Raw genomic sequence first — 20,260 nt, forward strand, 5'->3', positions numbered from 1 at the left:
CTAAATTATTTCTAATCGATAGTTCCAATAATATATCGAAAAAATGATGTTTTAAGTTCAATTATTTCTTTGTATTTTAAAATTATTACTGTACCTCCAATACTAGCGTTGTATGCCACGCCGATACCGCAATACTGGTTAAATGCGATAGCAGCTACTTCACCGGCACACCTCGTACCGTGCTTGTTGTCGCCATTGTCCCGAGGCATAGGGTCATCATCATTGTCGTTTATATCAGTGCTAGCACTTGGGTCCTGCATAAACAAATTTAACACATTTTAAACGTAAAATCGTGATAAAATTGAACTAATATTGTAAACTGGATATGTATGTTAAATTTAAACTAAAATCAATACACAGTGTTTGGACTGTTTGAAGTTAACAAGAAACTCAAATAATTAAACGATGGAAGTATATAAAACATCGGGATTGTTAGTAACTATTTAAGAGTATGATAAAAACATTATTTTATAATTCATAGAATACATTTTTATCGTCTTATCATTAAAATATATATATTTATATTATCTACATATCGGTATATGCAACAAACATATTTAATACAAAATATAATTCGTACTAGCTATAGATAAATATATAAATAGTATTGATAATAAACCTATTGAAGTAATAATGAATTATATATTCTACGTAGTAACGTATATTCTTTAATCCCACTAAAAAAAACTGAAAAAATTTTTTCCTGGGTATGATATTTTAAAGGATCTAGTCAAACGACTCGTGAAAAAAGTAAAGGAATATTAAATTTAAAACTTGTCAAAGCATTTTTTTTTTTTTATTAAAACAAAAGACAATTATAAAGATTTTATTTATCAGGGACGGAAATCTTATCAACTTAAAATGTACTTAAATTATGACAAAAGATTTCTATAGAATACGATTTCAATAAGTACCTACATAAAACCTATAATAAAACTAAAGATGATTCGCTATGTTATTTTTTTGAACACTTTATTTCATTAAATAAATATATATTAAGACACCCAAAATATTGAACAATTTTATAAAATAAAAATTATAAGAATTGAAATTCATTGATAAATATAAATTTTAAAATTAAAGTTAAAAATTAACTATTAATTAGATACTAAATAAGCTATTTAGGTCTGGATGTATACTGTATATTATACGGTCTTAAACACAAGTTGAAAAAACACGAGTTTGTAAAACTTTGAGTAACACAAAGTTGCTGTTTTTGACATTTTCAAGGAATAAGTTTTTAGTAAGAAATTTAAAAACACTGTTTACATTCCAATATGGTCTTGTGAAGACTATATTGGTTATAAAAAGCACCTTAGCTCCGAAATACTCTTTTATATATATATACATATATACATAACATAATATAAGTATACATGCTTATAGTCTTATTATTGTCAAGTGTACTCCTTCAGTTTATTGGCGGTAGTCAATCGATAATTTTCAAGTAGTTGATGATGATGATGATACAGTTTAAATTATAAAACAATATTCATATCTATTCAAAAGACGAAAAACCATACCTACCGAATTTGTCGAAAACATCATTTTTATGTTATTCGTGATAATATAAAGAGATGAAAATATAATCCTATAATATCATTCATTATCACGACTGAAAATGTTTTTACCTCTTTCCTGCATAACTATGAGCAATAACTCGATAACTATATTTATGTAAACATGTAGGAATAAAATTAATGATGTAAAATTGTAAAGTAATACAAACAAACCCGTCAAGGATCAAACTTATAATTTTAATCAAAAATAAGGATTTCTTGAAATGGCAATACTCGTGCTTACAAAATGTTAATAATACATAAGAAGACAAAATCTGGTAGAAACATAAATAAAAATATAATTTGTGTGTCAATGTATTACTACCTAACTGATCGCAGGGAAAAGTTGAATGTGGTGCGGTTTTTGTTCTAATTTAATTTTATAAGAATTTAAATTTATAAAAAACGCAGGGATGTCATTTAAGCCAATATTGGTTTCTATGGGAATATATATAATATCGTATTTGATTAAGCTGATGGTCATTCAAGAGTATGACTCACTATGATAAAGTATATAATATCATATATGTGAGTTTATACACTTAAATATCGAATTAAACCCAAGCACGTAATAAAGTATCTTCTGAAGTACTTACCAAAAACGATATCATTAATGTTGTATAATTTGTATATACGTTAAGAGACAAAAATTTGATACACTTAAACTATATAGCTGCATAACATTCTAAATAACGTAATTTATCCTTTGGAATGGTTTTTATGTTTTTTTTTTTTTTAAGACATTCAAAATGAATAACATAGATACAAAAATAAATATAGATAGGTATAATTATTATGTAATATTATTTGGATGTAATTTCAGAATAATGTTGTTAAGTCCTCCACGTCTACTTTTTCGGTTATGTAAATTGTTTGCTATGAAACACGCAAGCAACTCATTTTAGAGATCAATTAAAATGTATATGCAATCGTCAAAGGAAAATATACGGATATTAAATGGGATGTGTGTGTCTTATAATAATATAACATAAAAGCACCAAGTATGTATGTATAATACTACACCAATTATTGTGTATGTATAATGCTACACCAATTATTGTGTATGTACTTATAAATGTCAAATTGAGCAAAAAATATCATTTTTAAATAAAGCCGGAAAGTCGACAATTATGTGTAATACATAAACATAAAAAAATGGGCAAATCCTTTCACAATACAATTATATTTATTATTTGACAACAACGGTTTTTTTTTCTAAACTAACAAATCATTTTATAATTTACACACCAAATCGTGTTTATTTCATATTTGTGCAATAGGAATTTTCATCATTGTTTGATAAACATAATATAAGCTCACATTATATAGGTACGTGCTCATCACTAGCTGCTTAGCCAAATTCCATTATCAAAGTTTTATTAAACAGTTTGCATATTAACCTTTACAAATGCGTCATTCACACTCTATACATCCATGAGCAACGACTTCGTGAAAATCTTTGGAACGCCCAAGGCTTTTAAAGGTGACTAAACTTTAATACGCTTCAACACACATGCAAAACCTTATGGAGATTTTACTCCAGACTACACAGTTATTATATTTTAATATCAAAATAAACCCATTATGCATGTGTGCGATTCTTTGGCGAGTTTTTAAAGGTAAAAGAATTTAATTTAAATAAGATAATAATATTAAATTATTTTCAATAAACTTTATTATAATTACGTTAAAAATATTTTAATTTTCATATAAATTCAATTTATTCATAATTTAAATTATAAAAAAAAAAAACTTAAGGTAATATATTTTGGTATGGTATTATATATTGATTGCAATGCATAGTGTCATGTAATTATTTTATCTCCAGTAAAATTTTACGTTTTAAAACAAACAAGCAACGATATTTAACTACAAACATTGATAACCTTTTATACCTACTGTAAATGTATATTATATTACATGAAACGTTTGACTAAATTATTAATTTGTATAATGGATATGTCAAATTTTGAAATTAGTAAATATTTGAAATGCACATAATAAATATAAAATCAATATCAGGAGTATTAAATGAACAAAATCCATTTAGATATAAAAGTAGTTATTTAATAAATAAGAATAATTATTTATCGAGTATTATAAAGGTTATTCATTTAGGATATTTTATAATGAAGGTTTTAAGTTTTTTTTTTATATATCTTAAACCCTAATAATTTGTACATAATATATTAATTTATATATTTATTAATTATAATTAATAATAATATAAATTACATTCTGATATTCAGTGAAACATAAAAAGTTATAATAGTACATTATATTCATTATTTATGGCTTTACACTAATACTGTTTGAAAGCTCATCCACGTTTTGTATAACGTACATTAAATTTGTACATATATAATTTGTAAAGGTACCTGAAAAGTTTAAAATCTACTAAATACTCTCCGAGGTACTATGTATTGTGCATATTTCATAACATAGATAGAACTTAATTATTCCAGTTTTGAATGATAAACAATTAAACAAACTATAACAATAATATTGAAGAAAAACAATTAAAAATCTCTTAAATTATTTCGTAACATGTCATAATAGTGAATGTTGTTTTAACTCGTATGTAATTATTCCTTGGGTCATCTACCTATCTATTTGCATTGTGTATCTAATGGTGGAACGGCAGAAATTTAATAGTCAAATCAATAACTAATGTCGAAAAGAATAGTATTAAAAAAATAACAATCGGATAACAATGCCAACTGCGATGAATAACTAAAAGCAATCGATACAGCTATACCACACCCACGGTATAACGCCCCAGCATTAATTCCCCAAACACTTATGCTTGCATCGAAAATGTTCGCGACTACTTTATTGAGTCAACAATTTCATGACACGGTTTGTTCTGTAGAGAAGGGGAGAGTGCGATATCGAATCGGTGGCGAGTGGTTATATGTGGTGACGGTGGCGGCGAAGGAGGAATACACGAGTTACAAATCGCATTTCCTTTTACTCTATTCCTCTCCACCTCCTATTCTGTTCTATACCCCACTCGTCCGGGTCTTCGTTTTTCTCATTGTCGCAAAAAGCGGTGCGCACTACAGCACTTTTCTGCGAACACTGAATATGAAATCGTCAAATGGGTCCGAAAACGCTGAAATCCCAGTTTACAATGCGTACCGTCGATGTTTTGGTGTGTGACAGCCTGTTAGGGGGTGAGTGGTGGGAGTAGGGGGAGGAAAGCAATTTGTTTGCCTGGTGCAAATCGGATACTAATACGATTCCGCATCGTCGTCGTCGTCGGCTGATTCGGACGGGAAACGAAATGCACACCCTCATTAGGGAATGGGAAAACGTGGTATGTTTAGTGCTCTATCGGTTGGGGAATGGAAAGGGGAAAAACATTGAAATAAGAGGGAAAAGGAAAATACGAACACGTATGTTACTTCTCTTATGATTATTATTATTATTATTATCATAGTGTTTGCTCACGTAATTGTGTGCCAAATCGGGATGATTGGTCTGTATACCGTCGTCAAGTATTGAGACGACTACGTTTTTGCCGGTATACCCTTTTTGCCAAGCCGGACCCATATTCATGTCGAAACCGTCCAGAGCACCACCATTCTGAAATAAAAATAAAATTATTATTAATTTATAATACAAGAGTTTAAGTATCTAAAGATTTGAAATGGGTAAATTGACAGATGTACATGACAGATACGTACAGGGTACAGACTATAGTTGTCATACCAACAAGAGTCAGAAGTACATAAAAACCAGCATTTCAATATTTTTCACAATTTCTTTTTATATATTTATTAAAACACAAAGTATTGTGGTTGGAAATAAATATTGTGAGTAATATAAAGATATTTACTATTTGTTTATTTAGCGGAAATGTACTCTTAACGCGAAAATAGTTATCATAATATTTTTAGATTATAGCGATGTTCTACTTTTTCTTTAGGTACAAACTATTTCTAGATGAGGAACAGTCATCAACAATTAATATGGGCAAACACTAAAGAAAACCATCATATTTCATTCAATAAGTCTGAACTGACATACCTATATAAAAATATATATAGTGAGATTTATATATAAATGTTTTAACTATATGTTATTTATTAATCATTACCAAATAATTGTATAATATTAATCCAAATTAAGTGGAGGGTACTATAATAATATATGATTGGCTATAGTGCATACACATTTTAGGGTTAGTAGTTAAAATACAAATTAATATGTATATGCTTACTAAATTTGGCTGGGTCGCATTCGTAATGACATTACATTTTTCATAATTCAAATTGTTTTACACAGAGTTCAATTTATTAAAAAATTATAGCATAATTTATACAAGAAAAGAGGAATTGTATAAACTTTATACACGATGCAAAAATAAAACAGCACGAAAACGCATTTTTTCCACGTAGGTCATGTAACTCGATTTTTTAGTATAATGCTAAAAAAAAAATAATAATATAATTATTTGAAATTAAATGGAAGAATTCTTAGATATTAATTTATAAAAGTAATAAAAGATGTAGAACACGGTAGTAAAAACAGTTGGTAAAAATAGTTTCTTTTTCAAACTTTTAATGGAGTTTTCTTAAAATTATACAACAAAACGTTTGTGTAATATATTTGAGCATAAAGAAATATTTTAATCAAAAACAACTATTATGTTCGTTAAATAATATCGTAGTTAATGAACAACTCATTAAGTTATAAATGTTATAATACTAATTATTTTTAAAAGGAAATAATTAATGAATTCTAAACTTTTTGGAAAAATATGTATAATAATTTGTTACTATTCTAGAATATATGAAATGTATGTATAATATTTATTAAATGACTTGTCAGCCCAAATACTTTCTTCTAAACTTCTTAATTCATATTTAAAAAAAAGTTTATTTGCAAAAAATACTTTAAAATTATTGAATAAAAGAAATGTATTAAATTAACTTACTATTCTTAAATATTCATAACATTTAGATGTACAATTATTAAATGCATATAATTATAGATAATATAATTAATAATAATTCTAAATTAAAAGATAATTAACTGTTTAACTAATATGATATTTTCGTTATACGCTAGTACATTTTTTTTCTAATTCTCTTGAAATATAGAATATTTCTTAGTATACAAATTGTAATTAAAAAGTTCAATTAAATTGTTACACATAGTGACATAAAAGAAATTTGATGAATTAAATATCTACTTTACGTATTTACTTTTGGCTTTTTAAAATTATCCATGACTCGTAATACATTATCACAAATGTAAATCGTACTAATTTTTCAAAATATTCTTATCTAATTAGGATGATACAATAGCCAATAACAATGTATAATTTTTTCGTACTTTGGCCAACTTCTATATCTCATATTATAATTTTAAATATAATAGGTTTATTCTCTGCTCAACAAATTTTAATATTAATTTTATATGTAATGTCTATTAATTTTGTTTAATTTTGTTTCTGTTATTTATTAATCTATAATTTATCATGGGATCTATTAATGTTGTATTACCGACTAGTATTTTTATAAAAAGCTGTATGGCGTCTATTCTAATAAATAAATATATCCCGCTTGAAAAAATGTCTGAGTTATCATTAATATAATGTATTATAGTATTTATTAAAAATGATTTAAATATAAATATATATATTTAACAAACCTATAACATATAAAACTAATTTATAAGTCTTAACTAACTTTGAGTACCTATAACTATATAAAATAATATTTACTTTATATACTTTATAGGTAGGTACTTAGCATATATAAATAAATATATATAAAAATCATATTTAACGAACATTACACATTTAAAAATATCCCTTTAACACTATTAAACCAAACTAAAACCATTTTTTTTTTTTTCAAAAGAAATGATTTATCACTTAAATTAGTAAGAATAATATAACTGGCTTCCGTCGATATGACTGATGAGACCAGTGATCAACATCCAGTCTCATGTGTCCATAGTCTATAAATAAATATATATATATATATTAAACGTAAGCCCTTATTATCGACTTACCGGATACAGCTATAGGTTAGGCGAATTACCTAGAGAGCTTTAACCAATCGGACGTTAAACCTGTTATTGAGCTATTGATCCTATGTTTGCGTCTTTCAATTATTATCTTATTTTTTTATTTTGAACGATTTATTAAAAAATAATGATTCAGTTGTCTGACAACAAAATAGTTGATAACTTTTTTTATCACATGTTCAAACGAGTGCCACTTTTGTCAATTTGAATTATGGTATTTAGTTTTACAAATAAAAAATAAAAATTCTTGAAGGTAAACATTTTTGATGATTCCTTTAGAAAAATGAAGACAATTTTCTCAATGAATTTTTATTAATAATTCTTCTTCTATATAAAATCAATCAATTTTATGAACGATTTTTGTTTTATAAACTTATAATATAGGCTTAATTATTATTAACTTTTACTTATTTGTTTACGATAAATTAAAAGAAAACTTCCGTAAGAAGTAGAGTATTTAATAATAATATTACAATTATAATTATATTTCAGATTTATTTTATAATACTTACCAGGTACCATTGTTCTTTAAAAAGTGGATCCGGAAATACGTTATGGACAGAGTTACCAAGACGCCTGAATGATTGCCCTTGTGTAAGTTGTGATAATGGCCCACCTGATGTCTGTTGCTGATAAAAATCTGTGGAACCAGCAAATACAGTAGCCGGTAAATTAGGTCCAGGAAAATCTCGTTTCCGTCTTTTCTTTTCATGTTGTTGTTGAACCCAATGCACCTGAAAAAAACGTAAAATACATATTTAGTTATTATAATGTGAATAGCGAAGATCATCAATTCAAAATAAAATAACGAATTAAATATCAAACACATTTTTTTAATAATAATACTGCAAACATGCAACTAAGTAAAATGACAAAAGTACATTATAGCCATAGCAAAAATGAACATTTATCTCGCCTGAAAAACAAACTGTATTTTAAGTTATTTACTAACGGGGATTATGAAATATTTAAAAAATAAAAACATATGAATTTTTACATAAATATAAATATATATATATACATATATATAGTTGTATCTTTTTTTTACTATTCTTTATTGATGTTTACGTGAATATATTACTGTGGGTTAAATAATGAATTAGTTGATGATATATTTGAATTATTAAAAATTTCTAAGACACAAAGAATGAACAGAAATTTAAAAATAATATAAAGGGGTCCAACAAGATTTAAGGTTTATCACAGAGAAAACAGAAAGTTAAAAAAAAGTATATATATATATATATATCAAGACAGGCAGTCTTTGTCCTTTTTAGCTTTATTAAAATAAAAACTTTGAATTTCAATTAGAATAAATCTATTGACTATGTTGTGTTACAAGCATCATCATAAAGAACAATAGGAATTTATTCAAAATTAAAGAAAATAATTTCGGGAAATAAATAATAAAAATGTTAAACATTTTATATAAATAATCAATTACGTTTAAATGAACAGTCTGCATACCTATAGATTGTTAGTCTATTTACACGAATTGTATAAACGAATAGAATGATAATGACACCCATTCATTAGAGTAACTTCTGGCTTTTGTTAATTATTTATAGAGAAAAAGTGATAATAATATGGTAAAATAATATTAATGACTAATGAGTTTGTTTATGAGCAATTGTTTTAGGAGATCTTTGTTTCAGTTACGTTACAGTTTAAATGTTATAATAGAAATTGAATAATTTAATTTTAATAATAATAATAATAATAATATGATTAAAATAAAATATGATGAACAAACTACATTCATTCAACAAATAATGATAAAGCTGCGCAGCAGAAAAACATTAACAATTATTTCATATTCACTTGATTAACCAAGATATTTATTGTTGTATATTAACAGTTTCAAAAACATTAATTTGATAATATTTTTCAAAAATGTTATAACATACATAATATCTAGAGATATTAAAATATAATTTTGCATTGTGTTATATTTCTACAGCAAATAATGGTTCGGTTTGACTTTATAAGATTTAGCATAACAATAAACAAATTAACATAAACGTTTATAAAACCAATTCCAAACGAATTGATATATTATTAATGTATCTGCAGTTTAAGACTTAAAATAACTTTATTCAAACTGTATACGTCAGATTTGTTTTTAAATGATTCAATAAATCATAATAGGAAAGTTGAGAGATGAATAAATGCTTCAGACAGCTGCAGGCAGTCTTTGTTATTTTTAAATTTATAAATATTAAAATGTAAATTTAAAATTCCTGAGAGTACGGGTTATGTTGAAAGTCTAAGTAATACACAACATTACAATTAGCACCTATTGAAATACTTGCTTTCAACTTTAAATAAATAATTATTGAAATTTTAATTTTCAACTGAGATTTAATTTGTTACTGTGAAATTAATTATAAAAAAACTATATAAAAAAAACGGAATAATTGTCATTTGCGCATAGAATTTTTTTTTAAATATTTCTGTGTCTATACATGTATAAAATTATACAATAAAAACAATAGAGTTTTCTACGAAAAAATGTTTGTAGCGGAGAGAGGCGAGCAATAAAATTCAGAACGTGCAACATCCATACAAATGCGATGAATATTATTCGTTTCTTGTGAGTGTGGTGAAGGGATGGGAAAAGTAAAATACCATTTTGAAATACTCGGTGTTTGACAAAACGTCAGGATGAAGTCGTTGGCGTGTACACGTTATTATTCTTTTTTTTTCACGGAAAACGAAGGAAAAATAGTCTCCCAAGAAAAGCGCACATAGAAAAATTTGTATAGATATGTATTGAGAGAGAGAGACAGAGACAGAAATAGACTCAATGCGTACCGTACACATCAGCTTTATTTCCTCAATATGAATTGTAGGTATTCTGCTCGACTGATTCACACTAAATATTACGTATTAATGTACTGTTATAACGTTTTATAATTGAAATTTTGCTGGACGCGACACGAGTGGAAAAAATAGGTCGACCTTCTTGGCATGCATAATATATACGCGCACGCGTCAACTATGTGGCGAATTACGATGTTTGTAGAGCGCACAATTACGGAGTCGCAGGTGGTCGTCGAATTATTATTATTATTATTATGTTTTGAGTTGTTGTAAGTACAACTAGAGAGACGAGAGCAGATTTCAGGTCAACCTAGTCGTGACTCGTGGCAGAGAATCGAATAATACGCATAAATATTATATATTTATAAAGGTCGTGCACGCGTACAAGGAATACCTACATAATATAAAACGATTAGAAGAAGAAAAAAAAATATCAAAAGAGAAATACAAATGCAAATTCGTTTCGGCGAAGTGTAAATACGTTTCGGCGGGTAATCGTTGTGGAAAATATAATCATTTACACGGTCGACTTCTAGTGTGCATATGTATGTGTATGTGTTTGTATGCATATAGGCAGGCACGACAATATCTAATAACGTATAAATATCATAAATACAGCGTTACTATTGCCGCCGGAGAAGACCCACGGCGGACTGCAGCAGTAAAAAGGTACTGTGTATAAATAAAAACTATATACTTTGCTATATGTATAATAGTGATTGTCGAAAAGAAAATAGTTGAGATAATTGATTGATCATTTATATATATTATATAGACTGCATGTACGGAGTTCAATGATTTATTATCGTTTTAATGCACGTGTTATGCTTCTAAATAATTATTAAATCGAATCGGAGAACGAATCGTAAAATCGCATCGAATAAAAACACGGTACACACATAACAGACCGAAAATAAAATAAATCGAAATAATGATTTACTCGGGCCCATTAGACCACGGATAAAAATAATGTAATATGATACTGTTACTAGTACGTAATAATAATAATAATAATAATAATAATAATAATAATAGCATAGGTATAGTGTATGTTTATATGCAATCGATACTTTTGGCTAGGCGAAACGACTGATCGAAAACCATAGCAGACAAATGGACCGTAGACTGATGTCGCGCCGCGGTGGCGGTGGGTTTTGCTACCGGGAATGTATACTTGTGGACTTATACTTGTAGTTTATACCCGAAATTTTATTCAATGTCCAGAGTGTCCTGTTGGCGGAAGACTAAGTAATTTTTATGAAATAATTAAATGTAGGAACACGTGAACAGATCTTTCAAGCTCGGAGGATGGGAGCGAGCACTGCAGTGAACACACGGATCACTATTTGTCCAACCACTCTCAAAAAATCAAATTTATGGTTAAGATTATGATTCCCAGACATAATATCATAAAAATAATAATGTTATTTCTTACACAAACGAACACCGCGTCCGGTATCTCCCATGCCATGTCCGCTCGATTCGAGTATACGGTATAGAATAACAGCACTGCTGTCGTAATATTTAAGAATGGATGTGTAATAATAAAACATGTTAAAAATACTATTAATGCCACATACGGATACAAATTTATCATATTAATGTATAAACTATACTTAGCATTTTATTTAAAAGCTTTTAATTTTTAATAAAAACATTCAATATTATATAATATGTTAAATCTCAAGATATGTAACAACGATTAGCTAAAAAATGTATGTACACGTATGTGCAAAGTGCACATCTTAACACATTAACTCGTTAAATCGTGAAATTTCTGTTAAAATAATATTAAGCCACTTAACTTAGTACTCGAAATGAAATAATATGGCCAAAACAAGATAGTTTTATATAAACTAAAATTTACCAAAGTAAAAACTAACTGTATAGTGTATAATACTATGGTTACGTACTTCAGATATTTCTAAGAAGTGTAGCATATTATGTTGAATGGTAGAAGAAGAGTTCTAACATATAATCAAGAATCAAATTAAATGAAGTAAAAAGCTTTTCAAAAGTTTTCTAACATTCTCATTAGCCATGGCTAAAAATCATTGACACAAATTTAATTATTAGTTAATTTTTCAATAGTAAATAGATGTAATTTAAAGTAACGTAGTATTATTGTATATTTTTTATCAAATTAATTATATGTACAGATAATTAGAAAATAAACATTAATCTTTTGATATAATTACCATTACAATAGTTAATAAATATACAATATTTAATATATAAATATATATTTAAAAATGCATAATAATTTTATTACAAAGTTTAATATTTATTATTTATATTGTAGCACAGTACAATATTTTTACATATTAGAATGATACACAATATTGTAAACACGAAGACATGATATGAAAATGGTTTTTAGGAGTTCAAATGTGTAAGCATACCAGTGAAACATATAAGAAAATATTACTTATTTACAACAAGATGGGTATCTGATTAGTTTTTATGTTAAATGTAAAATGTCGGCTGTTTTCTTTAGAACCATGCTGGCGTATTATGTTCATTGATAAAAGCAAAATAATGAATTTCAAAATATTACGCTAACTAAAAGATAAATATATAAATGGATATCTTTTGATAAGAAAATCCAACTCTCAGTAATGTATACAATTTGTTATATAATATGTGATAATAGGATCCCTTAAATGCAATCTTTAAAAGGAACTGTCATATATAGACAACTTCAGATGTACCTAGCATATATTTGTAAGTAATACGTTTATATACGTGACGAATCCATTTTTATTTCCGATTCGTCTAACGGGATTGCCATAATTTTTTTTTTATATGTCATCGTAAAATTAGTCTTTTCAGGACTCTATTATGTTGTGGTAACATAAAGATACCTAAACGAATCTAAGAAAAGTCGAGCAAGTTAAAATGACAGAAGAGCATGAAAATTTTAAGTAGTACAATATACATGAATGATATAAAAACAGATATTGGGCGAGAGAGAAGTGAAGACTTCCTGTAGGCGAATTTAAATTTTCAAACAACAGATAAGGGAGAGAGGGGAGAGAGATAGAGAGAGAGAGAGAGAGAGAGATACTCGCGGTGACGTTGTATCATAGAGCCGCACACTATGCCGCGCAAGTGGAATGTTTATTAGGATAAATCGATTGCTCTCTCCCTTCGACCCTTCAAAATTACCGCCAATTTTCGAACTTTTTTTTTTATCTCAGACTAGTTGGTTTTTCTTTCTTCAAAATACTTTATTTGCTTATAATCTTTCTTTATCTTTGAACGCACGAGAAGGCAGAGACCGTGAAATATAAAACACGCGTGTAGCTGAATATTGCATACAATTTATTCAATATAGCAACTAGTAATTTATTTTAACAGAAAACAAATTATACAATAATAATAAAGGGCTTTTCATAATAATATAACGTCGTGATGATGAATATCATGATTCTCTATAGGTTTCGCATTACTCATTCACGCTCATTCAAAGTAAAACATATACTTATTTCAATTAACTACTCGGGAAAATGCACATTTTTGTACATATGTACAGACAAAGTTAAATGTCGAGGAGACATTTTCGCTACGCATAATATGAACATCAAAGTGTATACAACAAAAATTTGTTAAGGACTAAATCGCATTTTATAAATAACAATAAATAAAATAATATACAATGGTACGCAAAACGCACGTTAATTTAAGTAAACGAGCTTGACAAGAATTCAGTTACACCCACATATCGTTTTTATATTCATTAAATAAACACATCATTGCACGAAAATACATTAATAAACCATATAGAAATTAAAGAAAGGGACTTTATTTTTTTTTCGTTATTCAAATACACTGAGCAAATATTTATTTTCAATTGCAAAAAAAACCTTTAGCGTCTATTTGTAAGTCGTTATGATAGATATTATTATTTCTTAGTAATTCAAACATTATTATTTAGTCATTTGGACTCGTTTTCCACTAATACAAACATATATAGTGTGCGGTTAAGTCGATAGGGAGTTTGACGTTAAGAATATTATTGAAAATGTCAAATCCTCGCGAATACCGTTCGCAATTGTTTTTCGAAGAGACGAAGAATGAAAATGAGAGACAACTAACAGATTAAAAAAAAAAAGATAACGACGATTAATTTGTTCCGTAAGACTTTGTGAAATCTCGTTTGACGTTTAAATAACCTTTTCCGATGACCAATTAAAAAAGGTATGTCTTGATCAAAAAAAGCACTGGCGAGTTAAAACCACACAATAGAAATCGAAGATTCTACAAAAGATCTGATAAATACATTAAGGGATCATTAAAATAGAGGAGATAGAGTGAAAGTTTATGTGTCAGAGAGTGTGAGAGAAGGGGGGTTATAAGAAGAGAATAAAAGAGTGCATGGCGTGTAAGTCAGATAAGGAGGTTCTATTTTTATTTTTTAAGGACAATGTGGGACTCTCGGAGGATGTGGGTAATATAGGTACGAGTGACGAGGTCAATCGGCGTCGTGTTTGTCCGTGTACGAAATTTTTCGCGCTTATACGGACACCAAACTCAACCTAACGAAAGGCGGCGTGGGTGTTATTTACGAGGTCCGCTCAATTTTATCACACACACAGACGTTCACCACCGCCTCTGCACGTCATCCCCTTCACCCGTCGATCTTTTACGCGCATGGCGTGCCCATACACTTCACCACTTCGCCAACAATTTCATCCCCGTCTGCAGGGGGTGTATGACGCGCGCGCGATTGCTTTCACATCATTTATTTTGCGAACGGCTGCCGTGGTGGTAGCAACGATGACAAAGACGACGACGTCGACGGACGACGGGGCATAACGCCAAACCCAACGACAACACACCACGTCCGGACCCATCGTAACCGGTAATGAACCGGAAAATACGTACAAGGGCGGATGAAATAAGCAAGACGAAAAATGCATAATAATAACAACGGCGGTGGACGAGTGAGCAACGGGTGGGAGGAACGCGGTTGTTCGCGTCTATCTGCAGCCAGGCGGCTATATAAACTATAATACTCTATATTATTATTATTATACATAATACATAATAAACATATATATATATTATATATATAGTGATAGAGAGAGTAGGGGCGGGAGGGGCGACAACAACAATGGTACGCGTGTGTCCGACGCGAAACCTACTATTATATATATAAATATATAATATACACCTCTATGGTACGGGTAAACTTGGCATTCCCTGTAGGCTAATTTATCGGAGGGACGTATAACATATATATATATATATATATATATGTCGGTAAACGAAATTGTGACGCCGAACGGTAGAGAGAACTCCTTTGCACAGCAGCCGGAAAGAGGTTTGCGCCGCCGTCGCCAAGACGATACGACGCTATAAATCTCGCGTGCATACATAATATACGAAATACAATATTAATGTCATATATATATATATATAAACGTATATAATATATTATATTATATAGGTACCACGGAACACGCGGTTTATCAAGCCGGATGCTTTTCGACACTTTTACGATGCGTGCGCGCGGCAAAACCCATCCGCAATAACGCGATGTAGATTGCAATAATATTATTATTACAACGTTTTGCGATACTCACACGCGTGTTTTAATAGGTTTTTTTTCCTGCCATCCATAGGCATGAACGAACGACATTATAAGCGGGCGGACGCAAAAGTTTTGACAATTTAGTGACGGCGAAGTGGTTAAAAACTGGTTATAGGTATGTAGAATATTTTTCTAACCACTTTCATCTATATTATCATCTAATTTTATCATGATCCTAAGGTAAAAAATAATACGAATGTAGATTAGTACCCCAATAGTATAGAGATTTTTATACTCAAATGACCAATCATCAATCACCAATGTACAATCTATCCACCAATACCCACCCGCAGTGACCCACTCACCAAAATTAGGACCTATATTTGGGTTGAAAATCTTGAAATACACGGATTTCGGTGCAATAGAAACAATATATAACGATGATATTATACATAGCAACAGTACAATACTGCCGCATAGGTATGTTAGCGTGTCCGATATAAAGCGTATGCGTGTATACGGATATAAATTATTTTAATTATTTTATCATGGAATCACTTCAATGATATACCAGTACGACTAACGGATCACGGGAAATTATCAAACGGCCGATTATAATGATGTTTTAGGGATTCTGATAATATTATTGTAATAATCATGAATGTAATTTTTATTTTCAACTATTACGTCCGGATTCTGTTCTATGATTGATGCGATTGTATCATAAACCCAACCAAACTGAGGGAAACGTAATTTTGTTTTAATATTTTATGAAATTATTATAATATTATACGATGGTAATACAAAAAATTATGTTTTTTTTTTAAATCGAGAATCGATATGCCGTAAAAGAAAAAAAATGCGATTTAATATTTTATTTACTAAATAATTAGTATTGCATTTTATTTTATATTTAAAAAAAAATCATGTAATATAATAATAAATGTAAGTAAGTATGGAAAAAAGAAATTATTAATAATTACGCTAACTGAAATTTTTTCAAAAATATAACGGTTATAAACGCTCACTGCGAATGTTGATAGATAATTAAATTGAATCGCAAAAAATTTTTTTTTTTTTTCAATCACCTGGTACAGGCATACATTTTTGTGATAATGTTCGTTGTTACTTGTGAAGTTGTTAAGCCGATACCGTTAATGATAAACCGCAATAATTAAAGACTTGAGGAATATGATTCAGCGTTAAGAAAATGTAAACGTGATTTGTACATATTGTAGTTCGGGTTTAGATAAATTAGTCCTAATAATGTAATAATCGGCAAAACAGTTAATTACCCGTGAACCGTAATCATAGTAATAATTAGAATCAATATAATACAATATGGGCGATGAGAATATTTTTAAACAGAAAATTAGGCATTTTTGCAAACATTTTGTTCATAATATACGTAAATGTTAAAATAACCTACTGTACACGGCTGTAAATTCTCCGCCTGATGTACGGAACTGATAACTACATAACAATAACAATAATCTTATGAGGTTTAGGGGTATCGAATATAATATGCGTATTTTCAATACACACAACAATGTACACAATAATAAACAAGGGACAGCGTCGTTATTATTCTACACATTTATAAAAACGTGTATTCGCTTGAGATAATAGTAGGTACAAATCACACATTAATTAGTGCATGATTATTTTACCGGGACATCGTACCGACGGTTCAATTTTTGACACAAAATGTAATTACTTACGTTTTTATAAGCTTTATATTTACAGTTTAAACATTAGCATACTTAATGGACTTCATAATTTTGTTATTTTCATACTCCGAGAATGACATAATTGTTTTAAGTTAAATTTACTTTTTCCATTACTTCATTACAGTGGGTTTTTAATTTATGATTAATATATTGAGGTTATTCTTTATTATTTCGTAACATTTCACAAAATTAATTTATTACGCAATTGTAACTAATTATAATAACAAAATAAATGCATATGTATTAGATATATAATTATCTTAAAAAAAAAAATGCAATTATATTCGCGTAATTTTTATTTGTATTTATAGTAAGCAAAAATGCTAAAATACTTCAACTAATCATTCGGGTTGTAAGTTTTGACTATGTATCAATAAGATATACTATTATATTGAACAATGAACTTACATAATCTGTGCCTTAAAAATAAAAAATGATCAACTAAATCGACTATCAAAATGCATACTTTCGGATACTTGTTTAAGCATAATCGTTAAAATGTATAGCCATCCTTATTTTACATCTATGTATGATAATATAAGTGCAGGTCTAGTAGGAAGAAGTCCTCAAAAAATATACCCTCAGGAAAGTTTATTCGTAGTCAAAAATACTATTATTATCCGTATCCTTGTATATCTTTGTATACCTTCAGGCTTTATGTACAAGTTTGATATGTATTTTTAAAGAAAAAAAATGTAAAATACAAACATTTCGAAATGTACTTCTATTCAACCTTTATAACATTCAATGGGATTTTAATCGTAACACTCAGAATAACTGTACATGATATGCATATTGATTTTGTTATTTTATTCAAAACATACACAGATATTAACTTTAAATTTTAAAATATTTTATACGAAAAATAACAGCATAGATTATTATTTAATGGGTAATGCGAACTGTTTAGAAGTAGGATGTGCAGTCATTTTCATAAAATTAAAGTTTTAATGAAGATAGCTATAAAAAAAAACTGTTGTAAATGTCTTTAGTTAGAATTAGTTTACAATATCTTTGGTATTAAGAAGTTTTTATATGGTTTTAAGTTTTAAGTCTATAGTAACATAATAAAATAACACTAATGAACTTAAAACATAAAATACGTCTACGGCCAAAAAAAAATTACCAATATTTCAGTGGAGTGTAACTAATTGTTTTATGACTAAACCTTATTAAAATAATGACATCTATAAACTCAAAACAATGAGTAAATAAAAAAAAAATATTATTAAACAGTTTGAATAAAATCAATATTATAAAAAAATGTTCCAATCTAAAAAATATTAATTGTAGTAACACGGCAAAATATATAGGCAATCTGAGTACATACATGTATAGGAAACAAAAATAAATATATTACATTTACCTATACTAACCCAATTTTAAGTTAAAAATATAATGGATCGTGTAATATGATGCACAAGAATCTTTAATTGATAATTAAATTTACACTAATCAATTAATATGATATATAATTGGTGTACATAGGGCAGAGCAGTTTTTAGATAAAAAATTGACGTAATATCTACCAGTTTTGTTACGCAAGATTAGAATGACTGTTAGTTAGAATTATTATGAGCTGTTTATGGCTACATAAACAACACATACCCAATAAAAGCATTTTCTATAAATTTTACTATATAATTATAAATATTTAACATTTTACATTATGTAGTAAATAACTACAATTTTAATCAAAATGTTATTACCATATATCCCATTTTCAAAAAATAAATCTAAAAGCTGTATGTTTTTATTTGATTATCACAAATTATTAAATAGTTAAATAATTACCAACAGATGTTGGTTTGTAGACATTCTGGTTGTTTTCAAATATCATATATAGAGTACCCCCAATATTGATGATTTCTAGGTACCCGCAGGGTTATTAAATTTATGTTAAAGCACAATGAACAGTTTAGAAATTTATATAGGTTTAATTTGGTTAAACAATGTTTTTTTTTACGTTCATTTTTACTTTAAAGTACCATATTTGGTTCAGTGAAAAGGCTCACAAAGTTTAACGCTGGTCTTAAATAGATTGAAAACTATATGACGATTAAATAAATTAAATATTAATAATTTTTGAAATATCCCAGTAATCTACGAGAAAATTGTAAAAAGAATAACAAATTAATGCAAAATAAGTACAGTTTTGAAAATTATTTGAGTAAGTTAAAGTTGCTGATAAAAAATATTTTGCCATTGTTTTTAAATTTATCCAATTTACTAAAATCCGCCTAATTCTTATAACTCAGTTATATATATATGAAAATAACAATTATAAAATATGTAATATATATATTATAAATATTCTATACATTATATAATTTATGTATCATTATGGAAATATACACTTAATCATTAAAAAAAATAAATAACAGATAATAAATATTAATTTTAACTTTTAACATTTTAAATTATGAGTTACTACTATTTATTATTACTCAGTATCCAAATATTATGTATATTCATAACATTTTAAATTTAAAAAAAATATATTATATTATACTTAAACAATAAATTATCAAAAATGTAAAATTATAAAAGAAATATGTAGTAAGTATATT

General features: G+C 27.8%; 1 protein-coding gene across 2 annotated transcripts in view; it reads right to left on the bottom strand.

The window, feature by feature from the left end:
- Positions 1-20,260, bottom strand: part of LOC132931025 (furin-like protease 2) — a 129,035-nt gene that overhangs the window by 43,991 nt on the left and 64,784 nt on the right. For both annotated transcript variants that reach the window (XM_060997210.1, XM_060997209.1), the window contains exons 4-6: positions 8,114-8,335; positions 5,013-5,147; positions 95-254 (exon numbers count right to left, since the gene is read on the bottom strand). In XM_060997210.1, coding sequence (XP_060853193.1) covers positions 95-254; positions 5,013-5,147; positions 8,114-8,335 — 517 coding nt within the window. The remainder of the gene's footprint in view (positions 1-94; positions 255-5,012; positions 5,148-8,113; positions 8,336-20,260) is intronic.

The sequence above is a fragment of the Rhopalosiphum padi genome, chromosome 4 (assembly GCF_020882245.1).
Source record: "Rhopalosiphum padi isolate XX-2018 chromosome 4, ASM2088224v1, whole genome shotgun sequence".
Classification (NCBI taxonomy): domain Eukaryota; kingdom Metazoa; phylum Arthropoda; class Insecta; order Hemiptera; family Aphididae; genus Rhopalosiphum; species Rhopalosiphum padi.